Source organism: Venustampulla echinocandica (assembly GCF_003357145.1).
Source record: "Venustampulla echinocandica strain BP 5553 chromosome Unknown scaffold_0, whole genome shotgun sequence".
Taxonomy (NCBI): domain Eukaryota; kingdom Fungi; phylum Ascomycota; class Leotiomycetes; order Helotiales; family Pleuroascaceae; genus Venustampulla; species Venustampulla echinocandica.
Genome location: NW_022474205.1, coordinates 5,028,522 through 5,042,287, shown reverse-complemented (window position 1 = coordinate 5,042,287; position 13,766 = coordinate 5,028,522). Strand labels below are relative to the sequence as shown.

General features: G+C 48.4%; 2 protein-coding genes across 2 annotated transcripts; both read left to right on the top strand.

Annotated features, from left to right (window-relative positions):
- Positions 1-576: 576 nt before the first annotated feature.
- Positions 577-4,148, top strand: BP5553_01566 (uncharacterized protein; the record flags this gene model as incomplete). The annotated part of the gene is made up of 7 exons (XM_032010189.1): positions 577-757; positions 814-1,100; positions 1,159-1,285; positions 1,355-1,807; positions 1,931-2,700; positions 3,162-3,678; positions 3,733-4,148. The coding sequence occupies 7 exons, from the start codon at positions 577-579 to the stop codon at positions 4,146-4,148; spliced, it is 2,751 nt and encodes a 916-aa protein (XP_031874243.1).
- Positions 4,149-6,793: 2,645 nt separating this feature from the next.
- On the top strand, positions 6,794-8,407 carry BP5553_01565 (Uncharacterized protein; the record flags this gene model as incomplete). Its single annotated transcript, XM_032010188.1, has 7 exons — positions 6,794-7,129; positions 7,255-7,369; positions 7,431-7,465; positions 7,518-7,619; positions 7,689-7,704; positions 7,761-7,878; positions 7,960-8,407. 7 exons carry the CDS (start codon positions 6,794-6,796, stop codon positions 8,405-8,407), a joined length of 1,170 nt encoding a protein of 389 aa, XP_031874242.1.
- Between the last annotated feature and the right edge of the window lie 5,359 nt (positions 8,408-13,766).

The following is a 13,766-nucleotide window of genomic DNA, read 5'->3' as shown; positions in this document are numbered from 1 at the left end:
TCCTTTCCAACGCGTTTACGTGCTAACAGCTCATGATAATCGCATGCTCATATGCTAAGATGGGCCGACAAATCCCCAGGTTTTGCAAAATTCTGGAGATGAGTACCCCAGCCCTTGAAGAAATGTCAAAGATATTAGCAATCTTCCCAACAGCTAGGTGACGCAGTGTCAACCAGGGTTGGGATTGGCTTTACCCATACTGGACCGAATTACTGGGATATGTCAATCCACTTCTCGAAGCTCAGCTCACCTTCTCTGCATATCGGGAACGGCCCGCCCTCCAGACGTCCACCTCAGCCCGGTTCGAATACTTCCAATCTTCATGGGCGTGAAGAAAGAGCGTCGTACCAAACCGACAGGCTTCCAGGGGCAGTACCTAGATCCGGTATGCGTCCTGCAATATCCCCTCACTCCTGCGAGGGGGTAGCCTAATGAGCCTTGCAATTGGTTTCCAACACTCGTGGGCTAGTGCTTACTTGAATGGGGGAGAAATAATCATAAGTAATGGGGGTGTTTTGTTTCCAGTTCCAATCTCTTGTCTCTTATCGTGCTTTCCAGAAGTCGATGGCTATCAATATGCTCTCAATTGGTCTTCTTCTTCTCTCAGCTGCAGTTCAGATCCATGGCCGTTCTGTTGGCAAGTATGCACGGGTTGTCGGACCCGAGACAGCTGCAGCAAATACTTACGACTTTATAATTGCTGGCGGAGGAATCGCAGGCCTCACAGTTGCTGACCGTCTCACAGAAGACCCAGACAGTGAGCCAAGAATTCATACTGCTGTCATCTGCTCAGCTCTATTAACAACTCTCAAGCAACTGTCCTCGTCGTCGAGTATGGCCCGTTTGATAATGGAGAAGACTCCGTCCTGGTGCCAGGGCTTTACAACCCCGGGCCCTACCTTTGGCCAGTTTTCTTTAGTGCTCCACAGCCTGGTCTGAACAATGGTTCATTTCCTGTTCTGATGGGAGGCGTGGTTGGTGGTGGATCAACCGTGAATGCCATGTTTTTCCATCGAGGTTCAACTGAGGATTATGCATCCTGGGAGGCGTTAGGTAGTACGGGCTGGGGGTGGAATGATTTGCTACCCTATTTCAAGAAGGTATACTACCGGCATTGCATCTCGTTACACTATATCGTTCTATACTCACCCATAATAGAGTGAAAATTTCACGCAGCCAAATGCCCAATTTGCCCAAGCACGCAACATATCCTGGCAAAATGAAGTGCACGGCTCCAGTGGGCCAGTCCAGGCTAGCTACTCTCCATATGATTACGAATCTGGTGGTATGTTCCTCTTACCGTGCTTTCAGAAATCGTATTGTTGCCTAGGCTAAGACAAACGGCTTGATAAAGGGAACTTCTGGAACGGAGCTGCCAGCCTCGGAATATCAGCAGCCAAAGATTCCAACAATGGCGATCCTACCGGTATCTTCTGGCTCCTCCGTGTGCTTGACCCAACCAAGGGGTCACGCTCTTATGCGCGTACTGCACATTACGATAGAGTTATCAACTCGCGTCCAAATTACCACCTCCTCCCTGAGAATGCTGTGAGCAAGGTTGTGTTTAAAGGGAAGCAGGCTGTTGGGATTGAATATGTGACCCGGAGCACTGGAGTAAAATATACTGCTTCTGCGAAAAAGGAGGTGATTATGGCTGCCGGGTCTGTTCACTCGCCTCAGATCCTTCAGCTGTCAGGCGTGGGGCCCAAGCCGCTCCTTGATGGTCTGGGAATCCCTGTTGTAGTTGATCTTCCGGGCGTTGGCCAAAATTTCCAAGATCAACTGAGTCTCGCGATCAATTATAATTGTGAGTATGAGTTTGCTGGCTGCAATCATCATGCATAGCGAAGGCTATTATATGACTGAATGGTGATATGGCAATTTCTGAGTCTTCTATAATGTTGACTTGTGCTAACATTTCTCTTAATAGTTACCTCAAATCATGAGCCCAATGGTGGATCACTGAACTCAAATGCTACCTATGATGCAGAGCAGCATGCACTCTACAAGTCCACCCACCAGGGTGCATATACTCTCATTCGCACCACAGGAAACCAAAACATTGCACTCCCACTCAGAAACACCACGACGTCATACAGTTCAATCATCAGTGCCGCCCGCGCGAGGGACCCAGCTTCTGTTCTCCCACCAAACACCCATCCAACCGTTCTCAAAGGTTACAAGGCACAGCGCGACCGTCTACTCAAACAGTTCAACTCCTTCCACTCCCCAATTGGCAGCCTTTCGTGGAATACTGGACCCGCAACAACACTTTATATGCTGCACCCCCTCAGTCGAGGCACCATCGCAATTTCCTCCACGGATCCGCTCGCGAATCCCGTCGTCGACTTCCGCTCACTAAGTGACCCAACGGATCTTGATAACGTACTTGCTCTGCTCCGCAAAAATCGAGACATCATGTCAACCCCATCAATGCTAGCACTCGGCCCGACTGAAATCGCCCCTACCGGAGGCTTCACAACTGATGAGGAGTTGAAGGCAGTTCTCAGAGCGTCGACCCAACCTTCCAATGGACACGAGTGTTGCTCACTCCCCATGATGAAATTGGAGTACGGGGGCGTGGTAGATCCCAGCTTGCAGGTTTATGGAGTGAAGGGTTTGAGTGTGGTTGATCTCAGCATTTTCCCTTTCGAGCTTGGAACTGCTCCTTCTGCTACTGTTTATGCCGTTGGAGAGAAGGTGAGTAATCCTTAACCCATACACAACTTCTTCTGTAGAAACATCATGTTCAATGGATTCAATACTAACGCACCTGGATTATAGGCAGCAGATATTATCAAGAAGCGACATGGAATTCAGTCTTGACCGTCGAAGGATAGATACCTTGAGAATAGGATCCATCCTAGTTCTTCCGTAATTGAGTAATTATCGTTGCGACTTCGAGATATCGAAACCCAGAGACCTCTATATAAGCTCTATTAGAGGATTACTTCGTACAGCTATAATAGATGAAGAAATAAATCACTCCAATTCCAGCTCGATAGTTTCAACGTCCTCATACTTACCTAGGTAATTTAAGCAAAGCCTAGCAAGGTGAGTATGTTATATACTATCAATCCTTTGATAAATTCAACGTAAGCTACCTAGGTACATTAAGTACGAAAAGGGGTTGAGTTGCCCCTGAGTTCTGGCTCGCCTAGGTAGGTAGCTTGGCTAGGGTCTGTGCGAATGTCGCCCAGGTCGCGTCAATTCGCGACACCCCTCTGTTTCACGGGGTGCAGAGCACCACCAGCTCCCTCGCCATTGAAACAATTGATCCCCAAGTTAAGAGTAAGCTGTCCATCCTCGCGCTGCACTTCATTCCTCTTCTCGATAAACCCTTCGTTCAGAGTCCTGAATTCTGCAAGATGTTCGCCAAACTCACAACCAAGATAGCTCTCCGGAAGGCTGGAATCCGTTCCGACACCTTCTCCTTTCCTGAATCCAAGCCGGGCTCCAACGACGAGCCTTCTACAGCCCTTCCAATCGCAAACCCCTTTGCGAATCTGTCGGTCCCAAAATCATGGCAATCTTGGAGCACACCACCACCGCCGCCAGTTGAGGTGGCGCCCGCGCCTGTAATTGGCACACGATCTCCATCATCCCCGTTACTGCGATTGCCAGTGGCAGACGGCAGACCTACCGTCGTTGTGTTCCTAAGACATTGTGGTTGTTCATGTAGGTAGTGTCCGAGTGTCTATCGCGCCGAAATCTGCTAATTATTCGCTGTAGTCGCCGAGAAGACATTCCTTGAACTGCGCAGGCTGGCCAACAAATACCCCCGGCTTCAATTTATCGCCGTATCCCACAGCTCCCAACAAGCAACCGACAAGTGGGTGAAAGCCCTCGGAGGAGCATGGTCGGTTTCCGTAGTGGTCGATGAGGAACGGGAGATCTACGCGCTCTGGGGATTGGGCATCAGCAACACCTACCATCTGCTAAACCCATGGACGCAGGTGGCGCGGAACAAATTGGGCAAAGAAGAAGGAATATGGGGGAGAGAAGTCGATCCGAGCGGGAATCGTTGGCAGATTGGTGGGGGCTGGGCGATGGATGAATTAGGAACCGTCAGATGGGGTGCGGCATCGAAGACGGCAGACGACATTCCAAACTTGGTGGAAGCTTGTAAGACATTAGGTGCTATGTAACTAATAAATGTGATATTTATGATTCACTTATTACCCAGGTCTACCTTGTGATATTTCCCTCATTAGCAGCTGTTCGTATAGAGTGGAAGCTTATTAGTTTGGCAAGCATGGCATCATCAGCCCTGGAGACCTAAAGGGGACGGTTCCTCCGACACATGTTCTTGGAGCTCCAGGGAGAAAGGTGATCTTCGAGATATAGTATATATATAATATATAGAGTGCGTCCGATGGAAGCTAGGGCACGATCTTCGGAAACTTTTTCGATCTCGCGATGTCTCTCGAACAATACTACCTAGGTACCTACCTACCTTGGGTACTGTACGAGTACCGACTCTCTAAAATTGGACAAATTGCGTATCCACAGTACTACGCTAGAATACTAGCCTTGCGGGAAGTTTTCACGAACATGCACCGTCTACTCCTCGTGGCTAAGCTTGCATTAGTCCATACATAATTCCTCGAGGTTTTGCGGTGCTGGACGTAGTACTACGTAAGGTACTTCGTACTTAGTTCGACCTAAAGAGCGTGAGTGAGACAGGAACAAGTCAACAGTGGGGTGGGGTGTTGTGGACACTTCAACTTAGGGGCCATGCTTGCCATCTTAGTTTGGTGAACTTGTGAAGAAGCTTTCCAGCACCCACTCCCGCTACTAGGCCTTCTTGGGGGATACGAGTAGAACACTGTAACTCCTTCGCTCTTGGCTACGACGTTACTACGCCTACTGTAGCTAGCTATGGCTCACATGTTGGCGACGAAGTTCTGCAGTTCCTTACCTCTTCCGTTGCCTTGGATGCTTCCGCACCACTCCATATCCTAGCTGGAGAGACCAGGCGATATTATTATTAGCGATATTGGGGATTCTGGATACTAGCTACCGGTAGTGCTAAGGCCCTGAAGCTACGACCGATCTGGGAGGCCCCCCACAGTATCTCGGACTCTTTGACCTCTGTGGCGGCCTCCCATCGTATGTAGCTGTAGCAACAGCATGCATATGATTTGCTAATTGAAAGAAAGGGTTTCCAGATCTAAGACTCAAACATGTCTGTTCTCCGCCGGCCCCCCACGATCTTATAGGCTTATCCACGATCTTATAGGCTTATCGTCATGCCTCTTGGGTTTCCCTCAGCCACCGCCGATTAACTGTCGACTTTCCGCGGTCAGTGCCCACCGGCCTGAGCTTCCTCTTTTCCCCGTCGGCTGTTTGGCGTTGCCACCCGTCTTTTGGTTTTTCCACGGCGTATTATTATTGACCTGACGAGTCCCGCCCGGGATCTTTACTGCTGCCGGCCGTCTTGGAGGAGACGGGAGTCGCCCTCAGCCGTCGCCCGCAACCCGCAACTATTGAACGTATGAAGACACCCGCAACATCAGTTCTGGAGGCTTGAGAGCCCGGACGCCCTCCTATTCGGTGGAGGAAGGTTCACCGACAACTGCCTGGGACGTTGGGAGACAGATTGGACAAGGGAGGCCCGCCCGGCCCTAAAATCGTGTTCGGAGCAAGAACTCGGAACGGAACAGCACAGAGTGAGTACGGAGTAACTTCGGCTTATGGAAACGACGTCTGGAGAGGTCTTACCAAACCTTCGAACGTTATTCTAAAGCCTCGGAGATTAAAGTTGAACCAAAGCTATTGTGTCTCGGAAGGGATGTAGCCTCACAGTACTTACAGTAGTAACATCGTGGAGTGCTGGGCTACTCGAGATGTGGAAGACCTAAACGTTATGCGGAATCGGAGATATATAGTAGTCACGGTACTGTAGGTACTTTGGACGAAGTAGTAGTGGCACAAATCTTGGAGCCTCTCGATGGCGGGTTCCACCATCGACTCCACCAGCTCTACTCCAAGCTCCCACAATATTTCCCACCAGTTCGTGGCCTAGCCACCCAAGATTCCAAGCCTCGTTAATGCAGTCCCTGGAGACCTGGACCAGGACCTGCTTGTCAAACATTCTCCCCGCATTTTCTACTATCGAAATAATACCTGCATAAATCCATCTCTACCAGATTTCTATCTGTACACGGCCCGGTGGCCGGGGGGGGCTACAGCAGCTTGGAAACAGCTCTGAGTTCCAAACGATCCAACGAGAGGCTCAGCCTCCCTGGATCTAATGGTCTCGGATAACTTTCCGGAGGAAGGAGTCCAAGTTGGGGTACGGTAATGACCAGCTCCCAAGCCCTAGTCCCTGAAAACCCTGATGTTGCCACACATCTCAACGAGTGTTTCGCCAGCTGCTGGGCTCAAATCCCAGGTTCAGGAACGCACTACCTACTGCACGCACAGAGCATCGGTACCAGAACACCTGAACACGGCTCGCGCCTTACCTGGTGGAGCAGTCTTGTATGAGATTCAAAGGTTTGGCCGGTAGACTTGGCTAAAAGGGATGTATGGCAGGAAGTGGCGTTTGTAGTCCTCTGAACTAGATATCTACAAGAGGTGACCCACATCACATAAGCTTAGAATCGACTATGATCAGCGGTTGACTTCCCATTGTTCTTCATCTCTTCTATTGCCTGACTAGTAATCAGTTCCTTGAGCCGTCAATCGTCAGATTCAGTTCATAGTCACTACTCGACCGTTGACGGAGGATCGACGACCCCAAGGCCCGGCTTTTGGGCGGTCTAAGATATAGAATTGTCCACCCCTCATGGCCGTGATGCCGCTGTCGAAGAGTATCATTTTTGGTCGCCAGGAAGTCGCAGCTGCCCCTCTGCCATTTCCGGACCAGTCAACGAACGGCCCCAAACTTATTGCCCTCAATGCCACTCTCATGAGCATTACAGTTGCCGTCGTGCTTGCTAGGTTGTATGTGCGCAGAATCATGCTCAAGACATTGGGCTGGGATGATGTGTTTATTATTGCCGCTACGACTTGCGGCATTGGCAGCTTTGCAACCTATATCGGAGAGATTCATCATGGTATTGGAAAGCATATGCTGGCAATATTACCAGACGAGATGACCAAAATCTCACATTATCGCTATGTATGACAAACCCCTTTCTTGAAATGTCCTCGCTCCATTCTGCACTTCATGCTTTTGACCACTGCCTTCTATATCTTACCGGGGCAAAATTCCTCTACGAGCATGCTAACCTGAGCCATTTCTAGTTCCATTCAATAATAATAACATGCGGCATATATTTTGTCAAGTTATCGGCAGCATTTTTCTTGCTACGCTTGATCACAAACAAGAAATACAAGATATTTTTATACTGCATGATCGGTAAGTTGCTGCCCAAGGTGAAGGATTGAAGTTTGGTTCAGGACTGATGATTATATTCTAGCTTTTCTGGCATCCATGACGCTTGTGACTTCATCAGTGAGTTATGCGAGTTCAAAACCTTCGTGGAGTTTTATTAACCCTCACTTAGACACTTACCTTCTACTGTACTCCAATTCGCGCCTCCTGGGACTTCAGCCTCGTAATTTCGGGGGAAGCCAAATGCTTCGATAATAATACTTTCAAAGCCATTGTAAGGAATCCTCTCAAAGCAGTGTACTTCGGGCTATCAATAGGACACTGCTAACGCGTGGTATCACAGGGCTTGTTCAACAGCTGTAAGTCCAACACCGGAATGGGCTGATGGTCGATTTCACGGGCTAACACAGTTCAGGTGTAAACATCATAACAGATTTTATATTTGCCCTCCTACCTGTTCCTATGGTCGTAACCTTGCAGGTCAATATGCGAACAAGAATCTCTTTAATAGGTGTCTTGAGCTTAGGTCTTGTGTAAGACACCCTTTATGCCATCCCAACTTCCCATCCCCCCTTCGACGTCGCACCTCTATTTACTAACACGAAACTTCACAGTGCCTCGAGCGCCGCAATCGTTAAAACAGTCTACCAGAGTCAATTATTTGACACTCCAGACTGGTCAAGGGATGATAATTATTGGGTCTGGAGCAGTGTCGAAATGTACATCGGTATCCTCGCGGCCTCGCTGCCACCACTCCGTCCCCTCTTCGGCAAACTCCTCGACTCAGCCAAGTCGCTGCGAAGTCGTGTTACGGGAACCGCAACTGGTCCCACGGTCCCGAGATCGCAGAAACACAAATACTATATCCAAGATGATTCTTCCGTTGCGATGCATAATCTTAATCAAAAGTCTAACCGATACGATGCCAAAGTTACAACGTCTTCGAGGAGTATCCCGAGTGACGATGATCTTAGCACGCGGCAAAAAGCCGACTTTGAATCTGTGGAGGATATGGTACCCTTGCAGGGGATTAAGAAGACTGTTCAGATCACCGTCAAATAAGGGAGCTATATCTGTTCTCTGGAACTTGACGCATTATGTGTATGGTGGGTTGGGAAACATACGGGATATATGTGTTATCCATATTGAGTAGACGAGAATTTCTCAGGACAAGAGATAAAATGTAAAAGTTCCAATATTTCCAAAACCACCCTAGTCTCGACCCATTTCTTTGCCTCTTGATCTATTCGCTAAGTCCATTCGAAATTATCTACGTGAGAAACAGAAAAGAGACCGAGCATAGGAACAAAACCAAGTACGAAGGAGTATTATTTACAATGCCCCATAGAAATAAAGGCTGACTATGCTGTTCGAATGGAGTCACACCCCACAGAGAACCTAACTGCAAAAGCCAGTGAGGAAACACGTATACTAAGTGCCACCAGCAACAGTCCGTACAGTAACAAACCAGGCGCGACTGCTGTATCGCGTTGCATCAATATTACATGTGATAGGCAAGATGATCTATATCCCAAGTTGAAGTAGTTGTTGAAGCTGATATTGAAGTTGAAGCTGACGGGGTGGATTCTGATCAGAGCCCTGTGGCCGTGGGTATATAAACCTCCTTTAAGTTGTACAAATTTCTTCCTCTTCTCCTCTCCACCAACCTACCATTGGGGAATCCGTCCAGAGGAATAGGAAGTAGAACATCCTGCAGCACATTTGTATACTCGTCTAGCAGCATCTAGTCAGAATGTCTGTACAATTCTTCTTACCATGCTTCAGGTCAGTGGTGCCGTCAATATCACACATGAACAAGAGATTGCCGCGATCAGATGATAGACAGTTGTCATGTTAAATATAGTTATCAGGTTCGGGACTGCTGTCAAGGTAAATATAGCTGTCAAGTTAAGCATTCAGAGCTCGACTATATACTCTATGGTGGAATTCGCGATTAAACTAGCAATATAATCAAGGAACCTATTATACTCCCTCCCGTTGTTTTCTCGGACCGTAGTTTGATCCCGTAGAAACCCCAACATTTCGTCGTCCATCTCAAAGTTTCTTTTGCGAGTTGAGACATCCCCGAGATCCAAATCCAAAATCTTAATCTATACAGTAGATTTACAGAGTCGACAAATACCCAAGAATCTAAGATGACACGCTCCACTCGTTAAAATATGCCATCTTCCCATTTTACCTGCCACCCAAGATTAATTAACGTCAGAGATTCGGATGCCGGTAGTAAATACTACCCAAGAACGGTGTTACCACTATCCTAACGCACTAGGCTCATGGCCCGTCACACAACTGCCATCAAAGTACGAAGTACTACAGAGGTCGAGCTATTAGAAAAGAGCTATATTAATTAAAGGGTTGTTGATAATGCGTCTACCAAGCCTGCGAAGTTGTATTAGCATAGATAGCTCGAAGTATCTAGTCGTAATATGAGTGCCGATATTAAGTAGCAGTAGACATAATTGCATCCATAATTAATTAATCTCGGTGGCAGACAAAATGGCAACACGTACAGGAGCGGTATTTCGGGTATTTCAATTGATCGACATGCGATCGATGGGAATTGGGACCCGTGGATGATCTCCAACGGTTAGCCACATATGTAAATCATACCATGTCCAGCCAAATATGTTGTAACGCCTATTCATCTTTGGAAGCAAGAGTCTATTATCGGCATTTATTCGGAAAGAACAAGTTATAAGCCCCGAAAATGCAGAAGTACGCTGTTAGCACCGGAAACAAATCTCCAAAAACAAGCAAATAGCACGGTTTATCGCGAGCGATAAAATGCGACTGTCTGGCACCAATTTCCCAGAGTCTAGAGTAAAGTAATCTGTCTTGAGAAATTCCGTTTTGGGTTTATGGGGGCTTCGAGGATTGTTTGAGTCTATTCAAACGCTACCCTTCCACTTGGTAGCAACACCTAAACGACTTCCTGTCCTCATCTCCAGGTCGATCCTTTTCCACATGGCACGGCACGGCACGGCCAACCACCTCATTTCTGGGTACAACTGTGTACGAAATTATGCACAGTTGCTGCAAGTGATGAGAGCGGTGGCTTAGTGGCGCGTGGGGGAATCGCCATTTTCGAATCGGACTCAAACATGACCACACCCTTCGCGACTAAACGAGACAGATAACAACAAAAAGCATGGCTGCTAACCCCGCTGTCCCACCCAAGCTGTAGGACTGCCATATCGTGGTGGAGAATATACCGGAAAGGAATGGAATAAATGTATAACAGATGGGAAATTCAAGTGCGTTTGAGTTACTACGAGGAACAGTGTCACTTGCCCCTAAGATCTGAACCATGGCGCGACATGGTCAGTTGACAGGTTCGTTAAGATGATAGGTGAGAGGCATGGAGAGGGGTCGCAAAGCGCAAAACAGAGACATATTTCATGCAACACAACTCTTCTGGAGACCCCTCCTCGTATCCTTTATTGCAGGGAACAAGCCACCTGATGCGTATTAGCTAGATGTAAATGATGAGTTCCATATATTGCGCTGTCCTTCTTGGCCGCGGAATTTGTGATTCTGTTCATTCTTGAGTTGCAACTAAACGCAATGAAAGCACTCGCGGTATTTATATGCTTGTGCTCGGGGGTTGGGCGGCTACAGTGGCCCCACAACTTACCATCATAAGCCAATTATTCGCCGTTCCAGAGCTACCGATTCAACCATATAATGGTCTGGAATATAGCTGTCGCAAGCAGAGAAGAATAAGGATAGAGGCCGAATAGTGTTTGGTTTTGGTCCTGAGATTCCATATGCGTTCTGTACATCTACCCAATGTTTATTCAAAGCCTGCTCTAGCTCTGTGGCCATGGTCTTCCTCGAAGTATCTGAGGCACCTGCTAGTGCACCATACACGACAAGGCTATAGGACCTTCGTGTCCATGATGATTACTTTATTAGAGTGTCTTTGTCAGAGGAGCGGTTTCGGCTGTCGGGCTAACGGCTGTGCACTTGCAGATCAACCACTCTTTGGCTACCGCTTCGCCATTTACCTTAACAGTAAAGGAATGAGCCTCAACGCCTCGCGCTTATGTTTGATGGCCAGCCTGTGGTCAAGACCGACGGCACAAGTCCTTTGATATCCCAAACCGGTATTGCAGGCCTTAGTGTTGGCAACATGCAGAGTCTTGCCAGCCAGTGTATCGTCGATTCTGTGGCCCGCCATTCCCGTCGCCATGAGCCGCCCCGGCGCAACTCACCGATCACAATTTACGAATGACCTCAGCGTCGCGCTGGGTAACCCGAGGTGCTCCGACAGCGGTATATTGGAGATATCGGCTGACATGACGCACGGGTTTTCAATATCTTCACTGGCGCGTTGAAGTGCGAGCAATGGCAGCAAGGCTGCCATGCCATTAAGATGATGACACGAACAACCATCGTTAACCAGCGCCTCCCATTTCGATGTGTTTTTAGGAGGCAGTGCAGATGAAGAGCTATTGCATGTATCCGTGCTTGGGGCGATTGCACAAGATCGTACTTGCTATTATACGCAAGATAGCAAGGGGTGTCGGTTGCCTTGCATGGTCGCCTAAGTTCCAAACAACGCTTCGTGCTCGCTCGAACATAACTAAGAGAGTGATCCAACGCTTAAATTGGTCAGATGTCCTCGAAGCAAGGTGGAGGATGTTCACGATGCTGTCGTCATTCCCAACGCCTGCCCTCAGGCGTAGGCGACCCACTCTGTCGGTGCCCGCTTGAGCTACTTGGTCCGCGGTAAGTGATGAGGCTCCTTCATGACCGTCACAACAGGCTAGATATAAGTCGAATCCATGGTGCCGATAAAGGGACTCCCTTAGCACTGCCCGAAAGCCCTGTATGCGAAACAAATTGTTATCCAGTCCGACAACATCGTCGTCCCCAGGGAAGTCATTCTGCCATGAAGCACAGGCGACGATGTGCTCCAACAGCCACTTGGACTTTTGGGATGATTTGCATATCTCCCATCGAAGGCAATGCAGTGCAGTCAACCGGCGATGGCAATGCTTCACTAAGCCTCAGCCATCTGCTCACCGTTGCGACGGCCAGAGATATCGTGACGCAAAGCTGGAGGGGCGCAAGCCTGACAACGGAGTGGGTTAAGGTAAGTGGAGCTGGCTCCTATTGAGCGCCCTGCGTAGGCGCGCCCTCTCACTTGAGGTGCTTCGCTCATCGTGAGCCCTTTGATGTATATATATCATGGCTATAGAGCGAAGGGGAAGAAACTCATCAGCAACCTCGATACTTCAACTCAGCACAGCAGTCAAGGAGCTCGACCATCTTCCAGCATCGTCCTCAGCTGTGGTCAAAGCAACAAGCTCTTTACATCCCGCCAGGTTTGCCATATATCTCCATAGCCCTCCCCCTACTAGAATTGCAGGAGAGAAGAAGTATTTGGTCCCAAAATCATCTCTTGGCCTCTTCGCTAATGATACCATAACCAGACATGTCGTATATTATGTATACTTCGTCACCACCTACGATTGGATGGTGGATTTGCCACAACTGTGGACGCGAAGTCAACCCAGAGCTTAATGGGTATGACTGTCCTGACTGTGGCCATACCAAATGCGATGACTGCGGCCCAGTACAGACTGGATGGGCAGTCGCTCCAACGGCTTACCCAGGAATGATAGCTGTAGGGGCAAATATGACGGGTTGGTGGGAGTGCTGCCAATGCGAGCGCGAAGTCAACAGGGAATACTATGGGGAAGACTGCCCTGACTGCAGTCATTCGAAATGTGACTATTGCAAAGATCTCTGATCAAGCATATCAGAGGCTTGTGCGCGTCTCAAGGGTATGCGGTCATGTGGACAGTCCCTCATGATTGGGCCTCACCATTATCTTTGTGGAAATATTCTGCACGAGTTAGACTGGCATTAAAGAGTCTTTAGACGGTAGAGGCGTTGGGAGATTGTTGGCTTCTTGTTTCATCTTTTGCTGAAGTGGGTTTTAGACTGGCGGAACTGTTGGCAGATGATTTATTTCTTGCTTTTGATTCCTCATTAGCGTGGCCCCTTGCTTTTCAACACTGCAAGGGGGGTCTCCTATTCGATTTGGCTTCCGTCAGGCGCTTCCGTTTTCTTAGATAGAAGTGGGTGGCGTAGAGATCATTGGACATTGGCGTTGGGTTTTGCTGTTGGTAGAATATAGATTTCCCTTGTTTCCCTTTTCTAGTTGTGGAATTATTTAGCCGTTTCAACACAGTGAGGAGGATCCCATTATACTCTTTAGATGATTATTGTGAGCCATCTAAAAGTAAAAGGGCAAATCTTCAGTGCTCCCATATCACTTCTCGTGCCGGAGCATTCCTCGACGATTTCCTCGCAGCTGTGCTGAACCAAGTTGCCTGAAAGCTTCCCTGGCTAGTATAGCCGATGGTGACCTTCCGCCAAAGTCCATCGC